The 25,825-nt window shown below is 46.5% G+C and overlaps 1 protein-coding gene across 1 annotated transcript in view; it reads left to right on the top strand.

Annotated features, from left to right (window-relative positions):
• RHBDL3 (rhomboid like 3) overlaps positions 1 to 25,825 on the top strand; it is a gene marked incomplete at both ends in the record, with an annotated part of 65,714 nt that overhangs the window by 6,809 nt on the left and 33,080 nt on the right. Inside the window, 2 exon segments of the mRNA XM_082327066.1 lie at positions 17,409 to 17,462; positions 17,464 to 17,493. Of these exon segments, the coding sequence (XP_082183192.1) occupies positions 17,409 to 17,462; positions 17,464 to 17,493 (84 nt within the window).

The raw sequence follows: 25,825 nt of genomic DNA, 5'->3' as shown, positions 1-25,825 counted from the left end.
GTTTTCTTCGTTTGTTCTTCACTGGCCAATTTTTTTTGGTTAATTTTTTTTTTTGGTTAATCTTCTGGTAAAGTTAAAAATGCGACAATCCCAGGAGCAGGCCCTGACAGTTTCACACTTCTCTGTGCTAATAAGATCCCTTGTTAATTGCCTTGCATGCAGAACATCTCGCTGTCCTTGTTGAAGCCAAGTTGTCTGGTGGTTAGAGGTGAGTCTGCAGATGAGTCTCCTGAGGGGCTGTTCCTGCTTTGCTGTGCCCTTTCTAGGGCCTTGGGTGCCCTTCTTTGCCTCCATGTCCCCAGTGCCCCTGCTTTAGAGATGACTGCAGCTAATCGGTATTATCTAGCCCTTGGCTGTGCTGGGTGAAAGGGGCTATCTGGGAGGATGATGTTCATTCTTAGGACAGACGTGCCTTCTGAAGGTGGCTTTTAGCCTTGTTAGATGCCAAGAGCTTGTATCACCTTCTCTGTTTCTGCATCCCCATGGCTGCTGAGATTTCAAGGGTGAATTAACATTATCAGCCCTCATCTCAGAGTTCTCACTTCTTCTCACCCGTACTCTGGTTTGTAGTCATGACAACAAACTTGTTTTAAATAGGCACACACAAAACTCTCCAAAAAGACCCTCCTCACTGGCTCAGCACCTTGATCCTTTTGCTTGTCAATCCAGGCTGTGTTTTTGTTGCAGCTGCTTTAGAAACTCTGGATTCCTTCCTGAGACTTGTACGTGGGTGTGATGGCAACAGATGAACAGAGTTTATGGGGAATGCAGAGAGATGCCAAGTTACCCATTCTGTGTGGGCAGCTAATGGAAAACTTGAGCTCAGAAACAAGGCTGTAGAGATATCCTGGACCAGACGTACACTTGCCGGGAAGAGTTCAGTTGCTGACACTACCAGCAGTGGGTGCAGCTGAACCTGCTCTGCCATGGTCTCATAAAACATTAAAATATGCTTGAAAATATGCTGACTCGGCAGCCTTCTTAAATCCAGGGCTGGTTCCTGCATGATTGAAACTGCAAAGCAATCCATAAAATGAGGCCATCTATGACCATGGTTGGTGGTAACTGAGAAAGGGAATTATTTTGAACTCAATGATCTTTTATGTTAACTGTGTCCCTTTTCTCTGGATAGCCTTTAACACAGGCAGGACCAGCTATTTCCCACACTGTAAAAGAAATTCCAGTTTGTTTACTGGGGCACTGTTGAGCTAAACATCACACTTCACTTTGGAACGTTTCCCTGACTATTGTTGCTGGCTTTCCCCTGCTGGCTGCGGCGGGAGGGCCTGCCAGGCAGGTCTCCCTGAGCTCTAGGCAGTGGTTTGTGCCTGGAGGTTTTACCACTTTCTCTGACAAATTGATTGTCTTACCACTGGTTTGTGTGGGTCACTGGGAGCAGGAGGAGCAGAAATTGCAAGATGAGGAATAGGAAATGATGGCAGTGAGAGCAGCAGGGGCGCTGAGCACAGGGTTGTATGCGACACTCAAGTCCTTGCCTGAATTTTGGACTATCGCTGCCTTTTTAGATTAGTGTTCGTGGGGGCATACGTCTGCATTTAAATGGAGTAGTGCTGCAAAGAGAACGTTACAGGAACTGGAATTAGGAAATAGTCATAGACTTGTTACCTCATCTCCTAATGTGAACTGGAGAATCAGAGGTGCTGGTGGGAACACTGTCCATGGTGATAACAGATTAGCATCCAGGCCCTAAAACCAGGGCCTGCCTTGTCTGCTATATTAGATGCTTCTGTGAGTGTGACAAGAAATTTGCCCCCTTCTCCCCCTCCACCAAGCTGTGCATTGTAAAGGGGAAAGATACTTTAAAAGCTACAAGGATCTCTTGGCAATGCACAGGGGGGTTCTGCATCTGCCCCGCGCCTTGAAGTCTAATCTCATTTACAGTTGTCAGCGTGGGCTGCTGGAGGAGATGAAAGGCAGAGGACAAGGAGGGAGAATAGATTAGTCTTGAGCAGAGGGCACTGGGAGTGCACCTGCCTCTGCCCCGCTACCTTGAGGAGGGGCGGCAGTAGCAGCTGGGCATGTGTCATCTGCTGCTCTTTGAGGCGCCCAGCCATGGAGCACACGATTAATGACTCAAGGGGCTGGGCTTTTGTGAGCCATAAAGCCCTGGGATTTAGGCAGGGCTCTCAGGCCTTTTTTTCTGAGCAGCACCATCACTTTACATTTCTCAAGTGGCATTTTGGTCACAGGGAGCTGCTGTCTGTGGCCACAATGCTTCCCTTTCTCCTCCCTCCCCAAACTGGGCTGACCTTTGTCATGCAGCATTAACCCTTTGACTCCTCCACTTTGGGTTATGGGGTTGGGGAAAAAAAGAGAGTCCCTTCAAATTCATTGCCCTGTGGACAAACTTGAAGGGAAGAATGGGCTGGCAAGAGAGGATCTGTTTTTGCTGAAGGAGATTGGTTTGCTGATGCTGTCTGGATTATCAACCCCTCGCTGCCTTCTGCCAGAGGCTCTTTTGAATACAGCAGCCCCCAGGAAAGAGGGGAGGGGAATTTATCCTTCCTTCAGTCAAGGAGGGAAACTGAGGCATTGAGCAGCAAATAGATGTCTGAGAGACTATTCCCTCTGCAAGGTAATGCCTTGTCTTTTACCCTGCCTGGATTAGCCTGTGTCTGTCCCCAGTGTTGTTACAGTGGATGGCAATCTCCCAGCACTTCTAGGCTTATACCTAGATTTGGCTTTTAGCCAAATACCCTGGAGTGATGGCTCAGCATGAAAAAGCTACCTGGAGGTCATTAATGATCTTCCTGCCTCTTGCAGGATGAACAGCAAAAATTCCCCAAGTTCTGCCTTAATCTTCTAATACCTCTGTACACTGAACACCAGCCAGCCTCTAAGCCGGATGCGGGTCTCTGGGATTGTCTGTACTTACACCTTCTTCCCTGCAGCATGAAGGGTTTGTGATCAGCCACTGCATTTCCCCTTTCCCTGTCTCTTTGGATACTCCTCTCTCCCATCCCACCAGCCTGTACACAGACTGGTGGTTTTGCCTAGTGCAAAAAGTTGGGAGTACAAGCCATCAATGTGAACCAGACATCAGCAGTATAGCAAACACAGCACTATTAAGCTTGTGCTTGTAGAACTAGGCATCTCCTGAAATGTTTCAAGGAGTCAAAACAAACACACCGAAAAGCACATGGAGGCTGAGTCAGTCTTACACAGCTCGTGAGTTACTGGCAGCTTGATGTCTCTAGATTTGTAACAGCCTCAAGAGGCTTCCTACTCGTTACACATTTGTGTACCTTCCACATCTGAGCTGCCTGGAAACCTGCACGTTAGAGCACAGTGTCCAAGAGGGATGGCAAGCTGCATTTAGACTGTTGTATCTCTCTGCTGCCTCCTGATCCCAGCTGCAGTGAGAGACTTTGGTAGTGTACGCTCTGCCATTTCAGCTGAATGTGCGGGATGGTTTTTAGGCACATAGGTCCTTGCTAATGCATTATTCTCAAATCCCGTCTTGCACATAGAAAATCACCGAAGCAATAAGAACATTTAAGCCTGCATGTTTAAAAAGAAAGGAGGGGGGGAGCCATAAACACAGAATGGATTGATTCTGTTCTGCAAATCAGCTGGTGCATTGTGCTCTCTGGCTGCGTGCTCTGTTATGACAGAGAAGGGAAGAGACCATCCTGTCTCCAGAGGAACGAACCAGCAGCTTAGCAAGTGGAAACAGTTTGGAGGTGCTTTTCTACACCATCATCACTTATGCCTATAACATTTACAGGGCTTTTAAAGTTAGTCTCTACCATACCTGGAAAGCAAGTGTTTCTCCTCTGCTGTAGGAAGTATGATGTTCCCATTGCCTTCCGGTATTTGCAGTCAGTGCAAAAATTAAACGCAGCAGTGGGCGTGTTTGAGTTTCACAGCAGCCAAGGAAGCTGTGATCTCTTCCTGCCTCCTCACTAGGTATTGTACAATGTGTTGGTCTGAAATCAGCTTGGTACCAACACACCATGAGATAAAGTTGATGGGGTGCAGGTGATGGGCTGTTTTCCTGCACCATTGTACATACAGGTTGCTGAAGAAAGCTGATCTCTCAATGCTCCGAATTTGTATGTCATTCAAACCTTGCGATGTTTGCCTGTTCAAGCTGTAGCACTTGGGACAGTCACTTCTTTCCCTCTCCTCTCCTAATCTCCTGACTGGTTGTATCCCCCCTGATTCAGCTACTAGTGGTGACAATGGGGTGGTGACCGAGACGATATGTCTTGGTGAGATGTGTAGTGAAAGTCCTGAATGTTTGTGATCACACCTGTCGTGATACTTGTTTTTGAGACCAGTCATGATTTTTTCTGCCCTGGATGGATTCCAGCTGGCTAGTTGTACTTCTCTGACAGTAATTTCAGCTGGAAAAGTTGGCTTTTACTTTCTGTTGTATGGGGCGAAGATCATCCAAAGAACTCCATGAGATCTGACATCCAACTCGTTGTAAGCCTGTAAGGTGGGTTTTTTTGGATGCTGTGTTGGAGTAGAGGAGCCTGGAGATTGATTTCTGCCTCGGACTGTCCCTGTGTTATGTTGGGTGTCTTGTGCAAGGGCTGCTGTTGCGCTCATCAGCTGCTCTGGGACCAACCCAAAACTTCCCAGTAGGAACTTCTCCTCCTTCTTTAGAAAGCAGAAACCAGTACAGAATTGTAGATTCTCTGGAAGTGACCTGAATTAGCAGTGACTAATTATTGGTGGCTGTAGCGTGGAGTTGTTCTCTGTGCCAGGGAATCATGAAGAGAATGCACAGAAGTCTCACTTGGACCTTGAATTCCTTCAACTCTAAAACTAAAACTCTGGCACTAATAAGACACAGAGAATGTATGTATTTTTAGTATATGTTCCTGTTGCTTAGGAACAGCTGTCTGCGGTGACCCTGTGTTGCTGGTGAGAAGAGTAATGATGTATGAAACTGATGTTAAACAAGCAAGATCAATCTTACCCCTAGGAACTGTTCTTCATGTTCTTTGATACTTGACATACTCTGTAAGAAGCATATACTCTGGAGTTTCCTGAGGAAAAAATAAATGAGGCTGTTGGAGGCAAAGCTGTTTGTGACTACCATCAAACCTCTGGTCTCATGCGCTTCTTCGGGGCAGTGTTCCCTGAGGAAGCATCTCTCTGCCTCTGTGATCCTTCACTATTAGGTACCAGTGATGATGGAGACCCTGCTTCGTGTAGCATACTTGTGATGTATGATTGTAGTGGAAGTGCTTGTTGATGACAGCCTGGAGCCAGTGAGATGTAGTCATGCTTACCTCTTGGCAGAGAAAGGATCAATATAATAGAAGGTAAAAAATGGAAAGTTTCACAAAAACTACTGGAGGACTTGATCCTGTGCGTTGTGACTTGGTATAGCAAAGCACTTGAAAACAAGTGTGACAGTTGTCCTGGACCCATTGTAGGTCTAACATCAACTGTATGTTTTGCTGGGGCTGGTACCAGAATGGTGTATGCCCTAAGGGATTTGGAGAGCAAAGTAGGTTTTTAGTTTTGCCCCTTGGCTCTGAAACAGAGCCCGATGTTTGTTTCCCTCCGCTGGCTTCCCGCCACTCCGCTCTCACATGTTTTTACCCTCACGGTGAGAAATAATGGGAAGTGAGCCTTGAGTATCTTTCCTCACTGCAGGCAGTGGTCTCCATGGAAGGATGTTGCTTTTTAGCCTTGTTGTTTGCACTGGGGAGGAAAATGAAAGTGTTTATTGTGGTTCCTTCTTCTATTTGAACTGTTGCCTCTTCCCTCAGCTACTCCCTCTTGGTTGCTAATAGAGGAGTTGCTTTTGCCTGCAGTCTTGTTATCACTGGATTTATGTCTCTGGGTTGTTCTCCTCCCCGTCAGCAGGGCAGGCACAAACATTTTTCCTTCATGTGTTCTCTGACAGTAGTATTTGGGTTTTGGAGAAATGTTTATTTTGCATTGATTGGTGCGTTTAGGCAGCCCCTTTGGGGGAGACTGCTGTGAAGAGCATGGGAGATGGTCCTGCTGCTGCTGTCTTCGGTCTCTGAGCTCTGCCTGGAGACCATGGCTGGAGGAATAACTTCCTTCCAACCTAAATACAGGATCTGAAGAATCTTTATGGAGCTGCATCTTTGCTTTATCACACTTGGACTTGCCAGCCCTGGGAACTGTTTTGGGATGTCTTGCGCCTATGTGTGTGTGTGCAGGATTGCTCTTGTGCCTTCAGCATGTTAAACATTCTGGTGTTGTCTCCTCTAGAGCTCTATAAACTAGAGTGTATGTTGGCTTTTTTTAGAGGATTCTCCAGTGTTGGGCATCCCCAACAGAAGTTTTTGCTCTTGCAGTGCTTTTCAGTCAGTCTGTATCCCAGAGGCTGTAGTGCGCTGGCTTGCTTGTGTGCTCTTCACCTGATGGGAGCCTCCTGCCTGCAGTCACGGTCTTCTACTGCATTTGGAGAGGCCAAATGTCTTTTTATGAAGGAGTGCAATGCCCAGTTTATCTACCTGTCAGGAGTGACATGAAACAGCTTTTGTGGTGGAGAGAGCAGCAGCATAGCTTCGTAGTTGTATGTGAGAACTGAAGCTGGCTGGAGTGTAAATGCTGCACAGTCCCCTTCAACAAGACAGGTGCATTGGGTGACATCTCTCAGGGTGGTGATAGCCAAAATGTCTCCCAAAGAATTGTCCTATGTGTCTGAAACAGCATCTTCCAGCCTTATTCCCTCTGTTGCCCCTGAGCTGAGAGCTGCCATTGCTACATTGATTTATGGGATCTTTTAGGGTTGGTACTGGTGTCCAAGAAGAGCTGGGGCAGAAAGTCATTTGCTAGCTGATGATTTATGGCCCTAGTAAACAGTCCTGAAAAGCGCAGTGAGAATTTTCTGGACCTTATGCAGTTCCAGCTGACTGGAAGCTCCAGGCTGTTATTTGACCATGTGGAGTAATAAAACTGTGAAAACTAATTAACTTTTGGGCCTACTGCAAAACAAACTAGTTCATGCAAAAAATTACTGCACACTTGCAAGCAATAGTGACTTTGTGCTTATAAGCCCGCATTTAATAACCAAGCATGCAGTACGATGCGTGAAGTATGTTCCTTTTGCTGACTTCTAAGGCCAAACAGAATATAACAAGCTCTACTGATCACTGAGGATCTGAATACCAGCTTGGGATAATGTTCTCTTTCATCCTTATTAATTATGTAGCTGATGTGTGGGTGGAAGTTTGACACAAAGCTGCATTGGATGGTTTCTTGTAGTCTAAACCAGCCTGAATTATGCACACCCAACCCAAGCCAAAGCAGTTCATTCAAGGAAAGATGCTCTCTGCAGTGTGAGTGCTGTACTCTTTCTGAGGTCATTCTCTGCTCACTGTTTCCCATGAGGTATAGCTGAATGAGCTCTTTCCCAGCGGGAGCACCAAGGTGTTTTTCTGATGTTAGCAGGCAAGCAGTCAGCCCTGCTCAGGACCTGCCTCCTGTGATGAGGATGGTCTGTGTGTGCCAGTTGTGATGGTGACATCGGAGAAGGGATGTTTCTGAGTGCCTCGGTATTGTGTTCCTTGCCAATGATGAGACACTTATCAACATTGTATAGATGATCCAGCCGCTGTCATCCTACACCGATTTCAAGGGAGGGAATGATTGGCTGTTCTTCCCTCTTAACCAGATTGCTAAAGTAACTCTCCTCCTGTCCCATTGCTCCTGCATTACTCAGCAGCCCTTAATACTGTATGTCTAACTGCCTGTATGTTAGTGTCAAAGCTGTGCCTGCTGATTCCTCTTCTCCTTTGCTAGGGTCTATCAATTGATCTGGTGGCAGAGCTTTATGTAGAGCCTTTCTTCACTGGGACGTATGATGCAGCTTTGCTGTTCTTTTCTGATCAATAACTCATCACCCCAAAGAGCAGAGCTGGCCCTTTTGCAGAACATAGGGTGCTCTGGAGTAAGCTGTGCAGTTGTTTGCTATGTTTGAGTTGCACAGGCTTGAGCTGCAGTTCCTCAGAAAGCTGCAGCTAGTGCATGGCCTGTCCTCTTCCCCTGTTGAGGAGGGAGGGGAGGAAGGTTGAATATTGTACCAGGTCCCTTTGCTGCCCCACTACACAGCTGTGGAATGTGGGAGCCTGATCTGGAGCTACCTGCTGTGGGGGGACGGTTGTGTGCTGGCCAGGTCTGTGCCCACACCTGGGTCACGCAGACAGAGCGTCTCATATCTTGGTAAGATGCTTGTGTTTGCTGATACAGGAGCAGGTATTCGGAATCTGAAAGAGAAACCATCTTAAAGGCAAGAAAACTGATGGGATGAGATTTAAAAAAAAAAAATGTTTTTTTTAAAGTTTTCCCCCTTCTCTTTCTGAGGGATGCACTTGTATTGTTGTCGTATTCAGTACCAGAGTACCAGCTAGCATGGGTCTATCTCAAGCTTTCTTTTTCTTTGCTAAGCTAAGTATTATTTAGAGCTATTATTTGACCTAAAATAAGTGTGTGTGCATACTCACTGCTATAGAATTCTGCTTTTTCACGTATCAAATCAAGTCCCTGTGGATTTTCACCTCCCTCCCAGATCTGGCAGACAGTGAAAAAGGGAGCTATTTTTAATCTGAAATGTTCTGTGTTTCAAGTCCAGAGTATAAAATGTAGTTTTTCTCCTGACAAGTTTCATGGCTGATTGCTATAAAACTCCTTGCCTTTAAAGGAAGGATAAAACTTCCTACAGGAAGGGCAAAAGTTCTGATTTTTTGGGCTATGGAACTTAGTTCCTTTGAGAAACTGGAGAACAGTGGCAATTGCTGTCCTTGGATTAAAGAATTTACCAAGAAGGAGGAACAATTTAACAGAGGAGTCTAGCAAAGTCCAATGTAGTAGAGTGGTATCAAGAGACAGAGACCTGGTTCCCCTCCAGGAGAGGAGGTGATGGTCACTGGATTAGGACTCATTTGCCTAAAACAACATTTCTGGCGACCAAAGAGATCAGCATCACTGGCAGAATGGTGTTTACACACCTTTCATCATCTTCTTGCTGTCACTACAGTTCTGTCATCCCACTGGAGTCACTGCTCTGTCTGTCCTCTTTGAAAGGCTGGCATGTATTGTCCAAGAGAGAAGATTAATTTCTGGTCCAAGTGTTCTCCCTGCTCAGAAGAAACAGGTGTAGAAAAAGTTTCTTCCTCTCCCCCTGCATGGGCTGTTCTGTGCCCCAGCCCAGTCTGATGGGCCAAAGCGGAGGTCACTTTCCAGAGCAGGTCCCTCCTGTGCTGACTGTCCTGCACCCAGGGGTGTGATGATGAGGACAGCAAGTTGTTGCCACCAAGGTGCAGGCACTTGTCTAAGCAATAAGGGCTGAGACCGCTGGCTTCTTTTTGCCCTAGAGGGAGGAGGAAGGAGAGATGCAGAGCAGATCTGACCGTACAGGCAGGCAGTTTTGCAAGGTAGCTTTAGGTCAGGACTTCAGGCTAGGCAGTAGGCTGGATGCCTTGGGTGTGACAGGAGCAACGTTCCCTAGTCAGCACTGAACCCTGCTGCGTCTGGCCCTCCGGCACTGGTGGAGCTGCTTCAGTGCAAGCCCCAGCTCAGCTTTCTTCTGGCTCCCACTGCTGAAGGGGCTATTTGTGATGGTCCAAGTGGTCTCTGTGCTGGTGGCCCCTTGAGCTGGGACAGCCCTCGCCTGCCTTGCTGCAGCCTTGGTCAGCACAGAGTTGCAGCTAATGAAACTCAAGAGGAGCTCCCTGCAGCTGTGTGAGCAGAATTTTTCCTTGCTGAGTGAATTCCCATCCTGGTTATCAACCTGGCAGCACCCTGCAGACGTAGCCTTGGTCTTTGCTGTAAGGATTGTGTAACGCAGCCCGTCGGTCACAGCATCCTGGCACCTGATAAGGCTTCATGGGACAGCCAAGCTCTGAGCCCAGCAGACCACCCACAGTACTGCCCTGCAGTGTGCTCCTCTCTTTTCTGCGCGATGCAGCAGGGGAGCAGCACTCATCTCCTGGGGCTAGCTAGATCGTTGGTGTTTCTGCCTGGCCTTCGTCTCACTGGTGTTGCTCACCAGATATGTCACTAAGCAGCAGCAGAGAGAGACCCAATGGCTCAGATCTGATTAACCTCTACAACTTAATCCTGTGTCTTAATTGGATTGGCTGCAGGGGGGTGGCTTTGCTGTTGTTCCTGGTTTTTCTTAACCAGGTACTTATCACTGTGACATCTGATGCAAGCAACAAGTTAGAGTAGTAAGACCTGTGAATAAACAAGTGGTGTTTGCTTCTTTCCCACTGCTCAGCTAGCAGCTCCTGCCCTTCCTTTCTGCAAAATTACCATAGCTGATGGCTGTGAGACGGGTCTGAGAAAGCCCTGCAGTTGGATCTCTTGGGAGGTGTGGGTCTCGCCTTACAGCCTGGATGCCAGACCAAGAGCCCCTGATTGCTAACCGCAGTTCTGTCACTTTTGGGAAGGTTTTCTGGTAACACTCAGTAAACGTTCAAAGCAGTATTAACTTTCCATGTCCAGTTTCTTTCATCTTTTCTCTGAGCTTTTTAGTTTCCTTCAGGGTCTGATTCTTCTGCGCCTTAGTGTTTTTGCTTGTATCACTGCAGCGGCTGTGGGCTGTAGGAATTGGCCTTATTCAGCACTGCAATAGCCCTTCCTCTTCAAGGACTTCAAAGCTTGTTCTTCAGTACCAGTTCATTTAGTTTTGCAGGTGGGAACACGGAATGAGGAGATCAGTGATCATATCCTGTTACAATAGGGGACAGGCTGCTACAGACCTAAAAAAGGAATGGAATCCATTTGATTGTGGGATTGCCCCTCATTCCTCAAGCTGCTGTCTACCTGTGTGGTGCCCAATTGAGAAAAAGGAGAACCAGTTTACAGGAGACTTTCCCCCATGTCCATCCTTCTGCCTGCAGCACCCAGTTACCTCTTCAACAAGCTTAAAATAGAAGCCTTTCTCCTTGCCATAGCTGTAATTGGCCCTGGATTGGGCACTGGAGAGGGTCATTCACCTCCCTGGGATGACAGAAAGGGTACATGCTGCTGAGAAGTTCTCTCTTGCATCTGTTTCTAGATAGCTGTGCACAAAAAGAGTGAATTGTAGGTGTGATATCAGAGCATAGCTCTGTTCCAGGAGGAATAATAGATGTGCCAGCACCGCTCTAGCTGTTACAAGATCAAAAGTGCTGTTACATTAAAGCTGGTAATACTGCCTGGCTTGGCAAAAGGGCTGAGAAATTGTTCCAGGGTTTTAATGTATGTTCAGAAAAACTGTCTTCCATAGCGAGGATCAGGTCTTTGAATTTAGTCCATGTACAATGGCATGGGTTTTAGTGACTTGGTGAAAATCTAACTCCAAGGAATTCCGTCTTTGCACAGGGCTTGAATGTATGTGATTCAGTTGTGAACACTGTGTGCATCACAGTTACCCTCTAAGTAGAGGGTTTGGTGCTTCATTGCATCTGGGCTGCCTTTATGGGGTGTGTGGTTGTCAGGCATGGACTCTGCTGCCGCTCGTAAAGAAAATGTGATCATTAAGTTGAATTACAATGGACATTAGTTTCCTTTTTCAGATTTAATGTATTCATGTATTTCGTGTCCACTGGCCCCTCAGCAGCTTGCAGGCTGGATATGTAAATTGGTAGCTGCAGAGGATGACTGATCCATTAATAGGTGGAATTTGATGCTCATAAAAATGAATGCATTTAATATTGCATGGCAGTGGTTTGCTTGAATTTTTAAGTTGCCTGAGGATCTCTTACTTGGAATTCTGTGGCTCAGGCTATATTTGTTACAAAAGCAATACAAATGGAGAGGCCCTGTGGTTTCAGAGGGTTGGCTATTCTTTTGTCTGTGAGTATCACTTACACTTTTTCTGTATCAAATGTTATTCCAAGGAAGCTGTGAAAATGTGAAATGCAATGATATCTGAAAACAAAGCATTGCATTCCAAATTCACTGTGTACACAGAAATATCTGTCTTTGGAGATCTGTTCAGATACTATTTTTCAGGAAAAGCCAAGTTTTAGTAGATAATTTTTCATTATTAGGCTTTCATGGAGGGATGTAGAGGACTAGAAGGATTTAGTGGGTCATTAAAATAAGTACAGATCTGCTACTGTGGGGTTTTAAACACAAGATGAAATCCTGGCCCCTCTGAAGGGGCCTCATTTGCTTCCTTTGGGCCCCATGCTAATTTCATTACTGATTTCAGAAGGGTAAGGACTTCTCCTGATCTTAATTTTACAGTGTTTCTTTAAGCATGCAGAGATAGAAATATTCAATTTCTTTTGCTGAGGGTTTTATTAAAGGAAGCTTGCACGACATGCACCCCTTCCATGGTAGAGTGTTTGTGTGATAAATTTCCTTTTTCAAGCACATGAGGTTGTGATGATCCCTCAGATACTGAGAGGCTGCACTCTGAAAACATTGGCGCTTCTTGCTTTTCCCTTTAGCACTGTGAGACTTCAGCTCTTTATCACTTATGCAAGCCTGGGCTGAAGGGGCAGTAGCAAATATGCAGGGAGAATATAGTGATACGCACCATAAAGTTGTGCCAAGGAGAAAGGAATATCCAGGCTCAAATGATCTTTTTCCCTGAGGCTTCTATGGTTTATTTTATTTCTTTCTAAGGTGAAGTGCTGGATCCAAGCCTTGCTAACAGCCAGCATATTTCATGTCAGGGAAAAAATTCTTTGCTAGTGTCTTCCTTGGCCACAGCCTCTCTAAATGCTGGTGATTTCAATGCAGCAGAGTTTGGCTGTGGAAAGTCTTTCGTTACTGTAATAATGTACAGCTCTGTGGGTACTGCATCCGTCTCTGACTGATCTGTTCTCATAAGAATGTATGCCAGGGTTAGACTGAACAGCGTCCCCATTTGCAGCCTGAGGAAATGACCGTGGTTTGGTGTGTTTCTGAGAAGGCAATTGAAAGAACTAGATTTGCTGGGTGGGCAGCAGGAATAGAACCAGGGTGAAGTACCAGTGTGGGGTGGCTGGGGGTGTGGGTGGCACCTTCATGATGCTTCTTCCCCACACTGTGGTGTTTGGAAAAAAAGAAAATAAAATCCCTTAGAGGCAAGTAGGGGTGCTTGGTGATGATGTCTTGCCTCTGAAGCTAGCTAGTTGTGATTGCAGGGATTTGCAGTCTGCTATGGGTTGGTATAAGCTCATCTTTCAACTTGTAAAAAACTGCTTGAAGGACATCAGGCAAGTATGCAGGCAGACCCCAGCTGCTTTTCTTCTGGAGGCTTGGTCTCTCAAAGAGTCAGTGCCCAGGGTTCTTGGGAGTCTTATCTCAAGTCAGTGAATTCAGTGGCAGCTGAAGGTATGTGGCAGCTGAAGGTATTTGGCGTCTTTGGGTATCAGTCACTCTTTGGAGCTGTGGAAGGCAGCATTGCACTGTGGGTGCTTCGGCCAGGCCACTCGAACCGCCAGCTCCTTGTCAGAGAGCTCTGGCCTCCTTTGCTTGGGCTGGGCTGCAGCACACAGCTCCACGCAGCAGCCAGCTCGTGTTGCTCAAAGGTGAGGGAATGGTAAGATGTGTAGGACTGAAAAAGATCTCAAGAAATTTCCCCCCTTCTCCATCAGTCCCCTACCACAGATCAAAGTTATCTAGACTGTCCCTTTTCCTTGGTGTAGGAGGGATTATTACTTTCACCTTGTCTGAGACCAGGTCTGCAAGGCCTGGGAAGATAAGAGTGAATGGAGAAGCTGTTCACCACGACCTGCTTCTTATGGTGGCACCAGCTGGCAATTTCTGAAATAATTTTTACTTTAGCTGCCTCCAAACTCTGTAGAGGTGAGAACTGGAGCAAGCAACATTGGTCAATTAAAATGGCCATATAATTTTCATGGCCGTAATAAAGACTAATGTAAAGTAAAGTTAATTATTTTATGCAATAAGACAGGAATTAGTCTCCCCTGGGGAAGTATGACAGACTGGATTGCTTATTTGCTACAATAAGCAGTTATCTCTGTGGTAAGATTTCCTAGCATAGGAATGCTAAGGGAAGAGTGTGCTCTGTGATGAAGATGGCCATGGACTGGTTTGCTTTCTAGCTGTGTTCCCTCCCCTGGTTGACAGGTGAAGAGGCTGATGACCAGCTTCCAGTTAACACAGTTATTTTGCTAGCTTACATGGTAACTGTGCTGGAGATCCTGCTATTGCCTGAGTAATCTCATTTCTGAAGAGGGATTCTGCTGAAATCTTTGTCCGTGGAATGAGCTGAGTCAAAACTCTAGTTTCCCCTCCATGCTGGGGAAATACCTGGACTCAGGGTGCAAATCCTCAAACCAGCAGGAGGTTTGTGCCTATCCTACACAGGACAGAAATACTGCAGAGCCCAAAGCAGCTTCACAGCTGGGCCACAGCTACTGCCGTTCTAGTGAGGACAAGCACCGTGACCGACTCTGTCACTGGCTTACGTCTGTCTCTGGGGGCGCAATAGATTTGCCGTCCCACGTATGCTTATGTGTAGTACTTTACTGCAGGGCTGAGCAAGGCTAAAAATCTTGCCTGTGTATCTCTTGTCCAGCTCCTCCAAGTTGCTCAGTGTGATGAGCAGAGCCTGGTTCTATCTGTTCTCCATCTGTCCCTTCCTCCCTAATCTTTGCTATCGTTAATTGTTAGCATCTGGCTTGAAAGATTGCCTCTTAGCACGGTGCTGATGGGATCTTTCCGCAGAGGATTAAGGCTGGAGTGGATTGACAGGAGACAGTATCCTTGCTGTGGGAAGTTTGCCAACTGTGTGCAGGCTCAGTGCTGCTGCTCTTCCAGTTTTTCCAGTTCATGTCAGGACATAGGCAAGAGTCAGTTGCAGCTCCATGTCCCCTCACCAGGGCCAGCTGGCCAGATGTGGCCTGGTGCACTGTGTTCTGGGTTTGGGAGAGGCCTCCTGCACGCAGCTGGTACATGCGGCCTTTGTCAAGGTTTTCAGTCTCTTTACATCAGCTGCACCATCCCATGGAGGTGATTTCATACCTGGCTCATCAGGTGGTTTCCACTGTGTGATTGCAGTGCTTTAATCAAGGATGCGGACAACGATAACAGCATTGTGGGGGGTGCTGGCAGTAGGAGTTGAGATGTCATTTCTTACTGTATCATGCTCCCTAGGTGGCTAATGTGTCTGTAAATCGCACAAGTGCTTTCCCGTAGCTTTGCTTTCTGTTACTGCCTCAGCTGCCAGGATTTCATGGGATACAGATCTTAGCTTTTGGCAAAAGCATGGCCTCCCTTCCTTGTAAAGGTGCTTAGTATGTATTTCCAGTGCCCTGAAGCATAGCTGAGGGCCCTGCTAAGCTCACTGAATCCACGCCCTGAGAGATCATATTTCTTTTTGCTTTATTTGGTTTGCTTTCCTGTGGAGTCTGTATTTTTTCCTGTACGTGCATGGGGAGCAGGGGAGAATCCCTTGGCATTTCAGAAGGTAGCAGTTTCCCCTTACCTTGTCGGTCTCCTGATCTGCTCCTAACAAATCCTTGGAGACCCTTCTTCCTCTTTCCCAAAGGTGATAGGTGTCCTGCAGTAACCAGAGGGTATCTGTTACCTTGCAAGGACAATCTGGGGCCTGGAGCCACATTTACTCCTTGCTGCCAGTAGCACAGGTGATGACTCTCTTTTTCCATAGTTAGGGCAGACTGGCAGAAACTTTCTGTGCTTTGAAGCTATCACACTGGGGAGGGTTTCCATGTGTGGTGATGCTGTCTACAGCTACAGCTGTTGCAAAAAAAGTCTTCTCCCTCCTCTCAGTCTAAAGAAAAACTTTTATGTGTAATCCATCTCAGACTTTAAATCTCAAAAGTAGCCAAGTAAAACCAGCAGAGTTCAGACCAAAGGGCTCAATTTTGTGGGCTTCTTGGAGGGAATGTTAAAAGATGTTCACAGGGTTTAGAAGCATTGTTGGATTTATTTTTTGGTTTTTTTTTGTATGAAAATCCCACTGGCTGGTATTCCCATGTCAGTTTAAGCCTTTGAAGATAACATTTCTTTTGTTTCTTTCATTAAAACTATTTTTATTCTGGCTTGTGGGACTCTGCAAGTAGAAATTAAAACACTGCTTGGTATTTCCTTGCCCATCCTATCTGTTCTTCATCCCCAAATCCTTTCAGCTCTCCCCAGCTCTCCCCCCTTCCCTCCCCAGCTTGCCTTGAAGGGCTGGGAAAGCCGGCGCTGGTGCATTATGTTGCCTGTCTGATTGTTGTGGGGTTGTGTTTGTGCGGGGAAGGTCATGAGACAAAAAGACCACCAGGCAGGGGTGGGCGGGGGCTGTTCAGTCCCTCTCCATTCAGTCCTTGTGGCAATGGGTGGGAAGAGTCTTGTTTGCATGACAGGATTTCAGGGGGCGATTGCTTTTTGTTTAGGTTTCTTCCAGGGCTGCTGCATGGGCCCTGGAGGGCTACAACAAAAGTAGAGCATATATATGAGATTCATGGGGCTGAAGCGTGCTGAGATAACCAAGCGGCAAAGCTGTCAGCGCAGGAGTGACTGAGCCAGAGCCAGCCACTGTGTGCTTGCAGCCCGGAGACTGTCAGCAATTGCTCTGGGTGAGGTGTTTGTGCTATGTCCAGTCTTGGCTCTGGTGGGAGCTCTTCTTGGGCGTCTGAATCCCGTGGGCTGGATGAATGCTGTGGAAGTCGAATGATGAATGCTGTGAAGTGGAATGAAGGTTGTAATGCGGGGGGACAGCTCCACGGACTTGCCACAGTGGCTATGCTTCCCTGAATATTTTTGAGACTTCCAGCCAGTGAGTTATTTGCAGCATCTGCCTCCTTCCTTGCCCATCAGCTCCACCATTCTGAGAGTATTCTTGCGTTTAAACAGTGCTTACTTCCTTATCGTCCCTCTGGGGAGCTGAGATGCTGTCCCTCAGCGCAGCTCTCCCCTCTTCCCCCATCCTGAGAAAGCAGCTCAGTCTATATTTACCACTGGTGTGCACAAAGGCAAACATTGTCAGGGATTCATTGTAACTGTCCCAATTACCCTAAGTTCATTTGCATAAGAAGATTGACCAGCCTGTGGTAGTGGCTTTGCCTTGGCTGTCTGGTATGGGACACTTAGATTTGGGGAGCAGAAAAGAACTAGAGTTCCCAGGCTGGGTGTGGGATGGGGAGGGAGTGACAGTTTTGGTCCCTAACAGCATGAGTGCTACAGCAGCCCTTCCTGGAAGGAGGATGATTTGTCAGCTCCCAGCCGCTGGCAGCACAAGTCTGCTTGATTCAGTTGTAATAGCTGCCAGTTTCCCAGAGATGCAGATTCAAGGAACGCCAAGCGTGCCTGAGCTCCTGGCTGTCCCATCTGAGTAAATCCTTCTCCTGTATAGTGTGTATGTATGTATTTATGTATTTATTTTTAGTAGGTGTTGACCCTGCTTGAATGCTTTTAGACTAAGCAGTGACCTGCCTTGTGTTGTCACTTCCTTCAGGCACATGTAACCTCTCCTCTTGTGTTTGGATTTCTTCCAGAGTGCTAGCTGTTCCTGCAGGCAGGCACTAAAGGGAGAGGAAAGCAGCTGGGATGAAAGCACAAGTCAGGAAGCAGGCTGAAATGGTATGATCTCTTGACCCAAAGCAATAGCTAGCGCTGTTAGGGCTTGCTCGCACTGCAGCAGCTGCACAGCTCACGCTCCTTTCACTGAATTAGGAATTATTCATATTCTCTTTCCCTTCCCCCCAGTGCCATATGTAACATGATCTGCCTGTGCCCAGGCTGGCAGATGGAAAAGCAAGACACTCTTCTATTTGCAGTAGTGGTTCTTCATGGGCTCAACCGGCCTGTGAAGTTGCAATGTTCAAGCTTGTCAGCTTTGGCAGAGCAGCCTTTCTGGAGACCCTTAACAGTCCCTCTGCCACTGCTCTGTGTGTGTGTGTATGCCTGCGCAAACGCACATCGATCTCTTTATCTCTTTCCTGCTTCCAGGAGAGACTGTCAAACTTGGATGTCTTCTCTTGTTGCTTGTGGGTATCACCAAGCTTAGTGTACTCCCTGGGGGTGCTTTGACCTTTGCTCTAGCTTAACTCCTTCTTAAAAATCCCCCCTCTAGTATTTGGCAATTTCCAATTTTTACTAGTTAGTTATTAGGTGGTAATGTAGGAACGCGTTATGGAGGTGGCTGGAGCACCGGTAGCTCATCTCAACTATAGTAGTATTTTAAGCCTCTTGCATCCTTGGGTGAATTACTTCACCTCTCTGCCTTGAGTTCCCAGTTCATAAACTGTAACTCTGTCTACTGAGCCAACAGCAGTGTTACCACTGTGAATCATAAAGAGCACAAATTACTTCAAAATGCAGTATGTGCTAGAGACCTGACTGCTAACGGCCAGATCCCAAGTCTGTGTCCTATATTTTTGGACCTCTCTGAGAGGGACTGATGATCCAGCTGAGATTGCTCAGCAATTCCTTTGCTGTTTAACTGGGGTGGGGAGAGGGGCAGAAATCCTCATGTCTTTTCTCAGATGAGTTGCTGCTTGTGCTCTTAATTCCAGAACGCTCACATTTTTTACCTGAAATTAATTGCATTAATCTTTGCTTGGTGCAAGAAACATCAAAAAAGAAGGGGACACAACCAGAGTCTCAAGTTGAGGGACAGATGGGCCCCTCATTGTTCCTCTAGCAACACTTTAAAAGCCAGTCTGTATGTTTGACTTCCTTGATGTGTTGAAAAAGCAAAGTAGGGTTAAGTCTTAGATTTAGATTTGTTTTCCTTTTAATTGTGTTTGGTTTTGAGGGCTGTGTCCTACCTTCTACTGGGTTTCTGTGACCTCTCATTTTAGCTTGTGTGACAATGGAGTCTATTTATGAGGAAGCTCCAGACACTGAATTAGCTTTTGAATGGTTGTTCTGACAAATATGAAAGATTTTCTGAGCATGAAGTAAAGGGCTATGATTTAAGGCCTTACGCTATCCCTTTTGGAGTGAGTCACTGTATTGTTTGCTTTGCAGTTGCAAAAATTAGGTTTGGCACAGGATCATGTAACAGGTGACTGGTAGACGTAGGAGGAGAAAGGATACCTTGGCCTATCTAAACCTGCACGCCCAAAAGGGACAGGAGTGTATCCAGTTTTCAGCTCTGCCAGTGAGGTTCAAGTAATGTGTCCTTTCCAAATGCTTTTATTTTCCCCAGCTGTGAAAAGGGTGGAGGTGGGCGAATAACAATATGTAGAGTTTTGTTTGCAATTCCCCAGAAGACTGGGAAAAATGCTTTTTGTTTCCCTTTGAGCAAAATATTTAATTTTACTTGAGCCAAGCCATCTGAGTGCTCTTAACATAAATGCAAATGCAATTTTCTAATGAAACATTTTGAAAATGGTAATGTCCAGTATTTTGGCCTTGTAGGGTATGAAAGAACTTCTTCTAAACAATCGGTGTTCAAAGCTAAGGCAAATTCACAGGAAGGTCTTGGCATGACTAAAATCTCCAAGTTTTTACTTGGAAAAGTTTTGTTTTGAAAAAGTTATCCTGGCTTTAGAAATGGGAATGCCCTGCAAATAACACTGATGATTGATAAACAATCTTTCTATGTCGCACATATAAACTGCATCTTGTCCCACCTTTAGGGTAGCGTTACACTTGCGTCTCTTAGGCTGTTTCTTGTAATTATGTTGGTCCTTTATCCCATCAGCTGTTTCCATGTCACTGGCTCAGTTTTGCTACAACTCCCTTTGATGGGGACCCTCTGGCCTTTGGTGGCTGCTGTTCGAGTTGCTCTGAGTTCATGAGAATTTGTTGACTGGGACCAAAGAAGGTACCCGATGTTGGAGGGATTATACAGGGACAGACGACGGTAACACTGTCTGCTCCAGGCAGCTTTTCTGCTCCTGGATTAAAGTTCATGCTGTGTTACTTGTGTCTCTCTCTAAGGCCTTGTCAAGTCCATGTGGGAAGTTATTCTGCCTGCACTGTTTCACTTCGTGCCGCTCAGTGCTCTCTCTGCCTCATTTCTCCTCCCTCTTTCCCCTTCTATTCAAGTGGCATCTCTCAGTCTTCCCCATTCAGGTCTGTCTTTGCTCTCTGCCCTGTGTAAAACTTCCATGCCCTCCCTACCATTCATCACCTCTTGCTCATTCACCTCCCTGCTTGCCTTTCTCCATTCATCTAGGCTTCCTCTCAGCCAGCCTGGGCTGCCCTCTCCTCCTGCCCCTTCCGCAGTCCTCCTTTTGTGTCTTTGCACTCCCTTCTCTGTGACCGCCTGAAGCACAGCAGTCTGCAGCGTGCTCTGTGAGGATGCTCTGCTAGAAGCTGGCCCTGCTTGAAGGGCTAATTAATCCCCAGTGGAAGCCTGGTGGGATTGTTTTGGGTGGATTTGTCTCTCTAGTTACCCTGCAGGTGAGAAACTTTTTACCCCGCTCTCTTCCCACTTCCCAGAGATGCAGCATGATGCATGAATAGGAAGAGCATTGCTATTTCCTAACCTTCCTTTTCAGTCTGGTCTTTCAATCTCTCCCTCCTGGCTTGTTTCCCCTTTGCTTGCAGTGCTTGCGGCTCTCAGGTGACTCTTTTGGGGGTCTCTTTGATTTCGTCATTCCTGTCGAGTGTAACATGCATTCTCTTAGTTACGCTGGCTGTCTAATTGTGGTTGTTGCCTGTGCCTCCTCTGCTTCCTTCTTCTACTCATCTGTGTTTGGTTTGTATCAGCTTTGGAAAGCCATCTCTGCACTCGAATGTGCGATTTAAGTGTTGCCCAAGAAACAGAGCTTGTGAATTGTAGTAGCCAGGGCTGCTTGTTTCTAAGTCTCAGTGCAGGCACAACCCTGTGCTTGTGATGCAGACATGGCAAATCTGGACCGCGGGCCCCTGCCACAGATCCCCCAGCCTGCTGTGCGCCTGGTCCCCTGCAGCTCGCACCCATGCGGACGGTGTGCAGACATCGCCCCATCCTATTGAAGGAGCGGGTCTCTTCGCTGCAGTGTGGCAGGAAAGCAGAGTGGGAGGTCTGCTTGCCTGTGGGTGCCCATGGGGGCTTCAGCTTTGAATGGTTAAACTGCATCCAAGCCAGTCTGTTCAAGTAAAAGGGGAATATTAGAGCTTGGGAAGAGTGCACAGGCTGGTCAGAAGCAGCAGATGCTCTTTAAAGCACGTGTGAGCCCTGTACACATGAGAAATCTGATTAGTTCAGTAAAGGAGGCAGAAATGAGGTGGAGGCAGGCAAGCAGAGGGGCTCTGTGAGTGAGTGCGGCTTTGACTGACGGGAGGAACACTCTGGGTGGGAGGCTGTGAAGGGAGTATCCGCTGCTGTCTCCCGAGGCAGTAAGGAGCCCCCGGTATGGCTCAGGCAGGGCCAGGCTGTGTGAGGACTTGTCAATGCTGTGAGAAGGAGCCTGTCCCCTGGTAACTGTCTAAAAGAGGGATTTCAAACCATGCTGTGGTACAGTCTATTGTCAGGCTGGTGAGTGTGTAAAAGGGATTCCTGCTCACTGTGTTTGGGCCCCGTGGAGACACGACACCTTGCAGAGCACAGGTAGCTCCTGGCCAGCCCTGCGTTTCGTCACCTGCAGGGAGAACTGCTCCACTCCAGCCACGAGGCTTGGGCTGGGAACCTGCACGGACAGCACTTCTTCCTATGAAGTTAGTTGCATTCCTGTTGTGGAGTCTTTATTAGGTCATGATTTGCTTTAAAATTTCTGACAAGTTCTGTGTCTATTTGAAAGCTGTGGCAAAGAGAACCCTAGAAACACTGTGCCTTGCCTTGCATTTGTCCCTCGTATCCAGTAAGGGCCTATAAGAAGCCAAAATTGCGGCTTGATTTTTTTCTGATTTGTGGTTGTGCAGCTTTGGCACTTGGACAAATCTCTTTTACCCTTAAACCAAAGTATATTTGACATAGCAGACACTGGGAAAGTGCAAACACTGCAGACCTTACCCTTGCAGTCCTCCATGCAGGAAACCTGCAGTCTGGGTGTCATCCAGGAACCCATTTGGATATGTCTCCCATGAAACAATGTAAACCACCACAGCTTCCAGCAGTCTGGCTCCTTACTGCAGTTGTAACCCCTGTGATCACCCCGGAAAGATACAAGCAAGGATTGCTTGCTCTCAAGTGTTTAAATCATAGAGGTTAGAGTAATAATTAATACTCCCAGCTCCGGGCTCCATTTGGAACCAGCCTGTCTGGAGTACTTTTGAGATGGTTATGTCGTTGCAGCGTAATGCCAGATGCCTACAAGGCATTGCAGGGAATCATGCGATACCTCTGTCTCCCCTTCACAAGGCTGGCATTATCTTCTGCTCCAGTTTAGCTTGGAAAGCAGAGGAGTTTCTTTGGTAGCTTCTAGTCCCCATGACTGAGCAAAACCAGATGTAAAATCAGTACGAGTTAAATGTTTCCCAGTCTGTTTAGTATTTTGCTCCATGGTGGTTGTCTAACCAGAAACGCGGTTTGAGTTCCAGTATAGGTGGGTCACTCTGGTTATACATGTGTTATGGCAGTCGTTAGTTGGGGCTTTAAATGCATGTTTGGCTTAAGTTTTTCTGAGCCCTAATAACTTGCAGTCGGGTCAGAATGGAACTATTGGGATTGTCTAGTCTCTCATAATAAAGGCCAGAGGATTTTCTGAGTGGTCTTCTGCTTGACCTCAGCCATACCTTATCTCCTAGGAAAACTCGCAATTTGATTGTAAAACGTCTGGTGAAGTCAGTGAGACATTTCAGTTGTTAATAGTAAAAATAATCAACTTATTCTAATCTAAAGCTGCCCAGCTTTGACCTCTAGCCCCTAGATGTGATTATACCTTTGTCATAGTGGAGAATCCTCTACTGCCAAATTTCTTTTCCCTTTGTGGTTCTGGACAGTGATTAAGTCATTGCTTAACCTTCCCTTTCATAAGCTAATGAATTGAGCCCATCAGTGGAGCTGGTCAGACTAGACCAGTAACAAAGTGCCAAATGCAGAGGTAATGTCACCTCATTTATAAACCTGCAGGTCACGTTTCCTTTTTTGAAGGCAGCGTTACCTTGAGAGCACTCAGTGTAACAAACGAGGCTTTTTTTCCCCCAGAGTGGCTGCTTCTGAAGATGGCATTCCCCATCCTGTAAGCTGGCTGGCATTCTTGGCTCCTGGCCATATGGCTTTCTATTTGTTTTTACTGTAATATGTATTGTTTGCAAGCACCCAGCTTTAGCAAAAGACCCAGCTCATGCTTAGTAACTTGCTGCTTTAGCTCATCTGTGAGCGTGATGCAGGCTTATCTTATGCTTCCTCCTAAGTCACTAATGATAATTCTATAGGGGCAAGAACGAGTTCTCATGGGACCCCATTAGTGGCATCTCCATGTGGTGATAGCTCTCTAGCTTAGTTTTATTTTTAAGACCTGTCAAATAGCCAGACTTTAGTATGTTGAATGTGTGACAGCCTGAGTTTGTGTCACAGTAAGTCCTCAAACACAGGGTTGTCTGGTGATGTCAGGTGCCCTGCAAAAATCAGTTATACCAGCGATCTTGTCTTACAATCCACACCAAGTCTGTATTCTCATCCAGATAATATCAGCTGAACATAATCTATTTTCTGTTGCCTATTCTGACTGATGTTAGACCAGTCCTCCTTCAATTATGCGTTACGCAATATCAGTCATCTGTTCATTTCCTGTGGGTTGCTATTAGGCCGACAGACCTGCTTTGTCCCATTAAATTCTTGTCACAGCCCTGCAGTTTTGGGAACAGCATGAGTGCCTGTCACCATGTTCGGACAGGAGTTTTGGAGCCATGGTTGGAAGGGCCACATTGCTGATTCAAAGCTGGAAGAAAGGTAAAAAGCAGATCTTGATGTTCCTCCAGTGTTCCCAGACTTGCAGAAAATCAGTATTAGTACTGCCTTTTTAAAATCTTTTGGATGCGAGTTACCTTGACCTGCTGATTCAAAGCTATTTAACTTTAGCAGCTGCTGTGTAACATTCTCCAGAGTTACTGCTGGGACAGAAAGTGTATCATCATCGTATGACAGAGATAATTCATTGGGCTTTGGTCCAAACACAGAACAGAAACTTTTCAACTACTCCTGACTCTTTTGCGCTGGTATCGCTTATGCTACTTTTTCCAGATAACATCAGGCCAAAACCCTGTTTTGAATGAGAAGACTCGTCTGCCTCATCTGTACCAGCAGAGACGCTGCTGTGACAGGAGACATTGTCAATAGCAGTGAGTTTTACAGAAATGCTTGTGTACATTTAGTTAACCTGGAGGTAAGCAGGGATCTGACTGCAGGAACTTGGCCTGAAATACAGCCCCAGCTGAACAGCTGTTCTAACTGTTGTGTGTTGGGGTTTTTTGTTGTTGTTTTGTTGGGTTTTTTTTTTTAATTTATTTTCCTCATAGCAATAGTGATTAGAGCCTATCTGTCTCCAGGCTGTGAGGTTGACTGTGCATGCTATCCCTTGTATTGAGTTATGTAGTCCAAATAAATGCAGCATCCCACCCAGAGCGTATTGCATTTCAGCTCTGAATGAAGTGGCTTACGCATTATGTCCCCTCACAATGTAGAAGCCCTGAGAGATGTAATTAATATTGATACAGGATTTTAAGATTCTCCAATAAGACATAACTAAAAAGACACAAACAATAATTACGTGGTGGTAAATGAGACTATCGTGTGTCATGGTAGTATGGATATTGCTGTTTTCAGCTTTTGATAATTAATGCCTTACACCATCCAGATGAAAACTGGGTTTTATTTTAATTAGACTGCAGAACTCATTGCCTCAGGAGGTTGTGGTGCCCTAAAAACCAGAGGAATTCAAAAGGGAGAGCAAGAGATTGGGCATTTGTACATTTAACAATGTCTGGGCCAGTGCTGACAAGCAGATCTGGAGACAGTGTTAAACCTTTTGCCTAAGGATTTAAGAAAAGGTTTTAACTGTTGGGGTGGGGTTGGTCATGGCAGCCACTAGGTGATCTCCTGTAGGCTTCATCTTGCCCACAGTCTCAGAAATGCACAGGTGGTCAGCACCAGAGCTGGGCTGGTGATATAAGCTACATGACTTGCCAGTCTGGGCCGTAACCTGCCCAGCCTGTTGCTGCAGCTGAGGACATCTATCCAGTGAAATGTGCAAGGTGTCTAGTGCTGGATCAAGATTAAAAATTATATTTCCACCTAAAAAACCCCCACCACCTTTTAGAGTGCCTCAGCTTCTTTCCGTTAGTCTTAATGCACTTACATAAATAATAAAAGAGGAAGAAGCAGAGCTGGAGAAGGCTCAGTCTATAAACACGTCTCTTTGCATTAAGCTGTGTGGCATAATGGAGGGCATCTCCTGCCATCCATGCTGTCTCGTTAATCATGTAATTATCTCCCTCACTTTCAGTGCTGCATCTCCTTTCTCGTCAGTGCTGCTGATAATGGAGCTTCTATTTACCCTGGCTTCTTTCTGGGGAGCAGCTTTGGTTTCAAAGCCAGCACAGTGGCATATTTTGAATAATTTAGTTCCGGGTGGCTTGAACACTGTGTAATTCCCCAGCTGAGACTGGAGGCTGATTCCTGTGAGTGTTCTGCCAGGAGGCTGATCTGGAGAGACGCAGTGGGATCGCTCAGAGTGGTGGGTTGTCAAGACGGCAGAGGACTGAAAGCTAGCTCAACAGGTCCTGTGAGTGCATCTCAGCTCTATGCTTTCTTAATGTCTTAGCAAGGACTTGCAGCCAGGAACCCACAAGCAGAGGAAGGATAGAGGAGAGAGTTGCATTAACAATGTGTGTGGAGATAGAAACATGGATTCGGGTACCTGGCTGAGCATGATAGGCTTCCCCAGCAAGCCACGGGTCAGAAATTCCTGGGATCTCTGAATGTAGGATTTGCTTGGCCTATGGTGGCTTCAACCAGGGTCTGAACCTCTATGGAGTTAAGGAGTTCAGTGCGGTGTCCAGCCATCATTGGCTTTGGAAAGTCTGATACGTTTCT

This window comes from Platalea leucorodia (assembly GCF_965183815.1).
Source record: "Platalea leucorodia genome assembly, chromosome: 14".
Taxonomy (NCBI): Eukaryota; Metazoa; Chordata; class Aves; order Pelecaniformes; family Threskiornithidae; genus Platalea; species Platalea leucorodia.
This window is presented reverse-complemented; position numbering and strand designations above follow the sequence as displayed.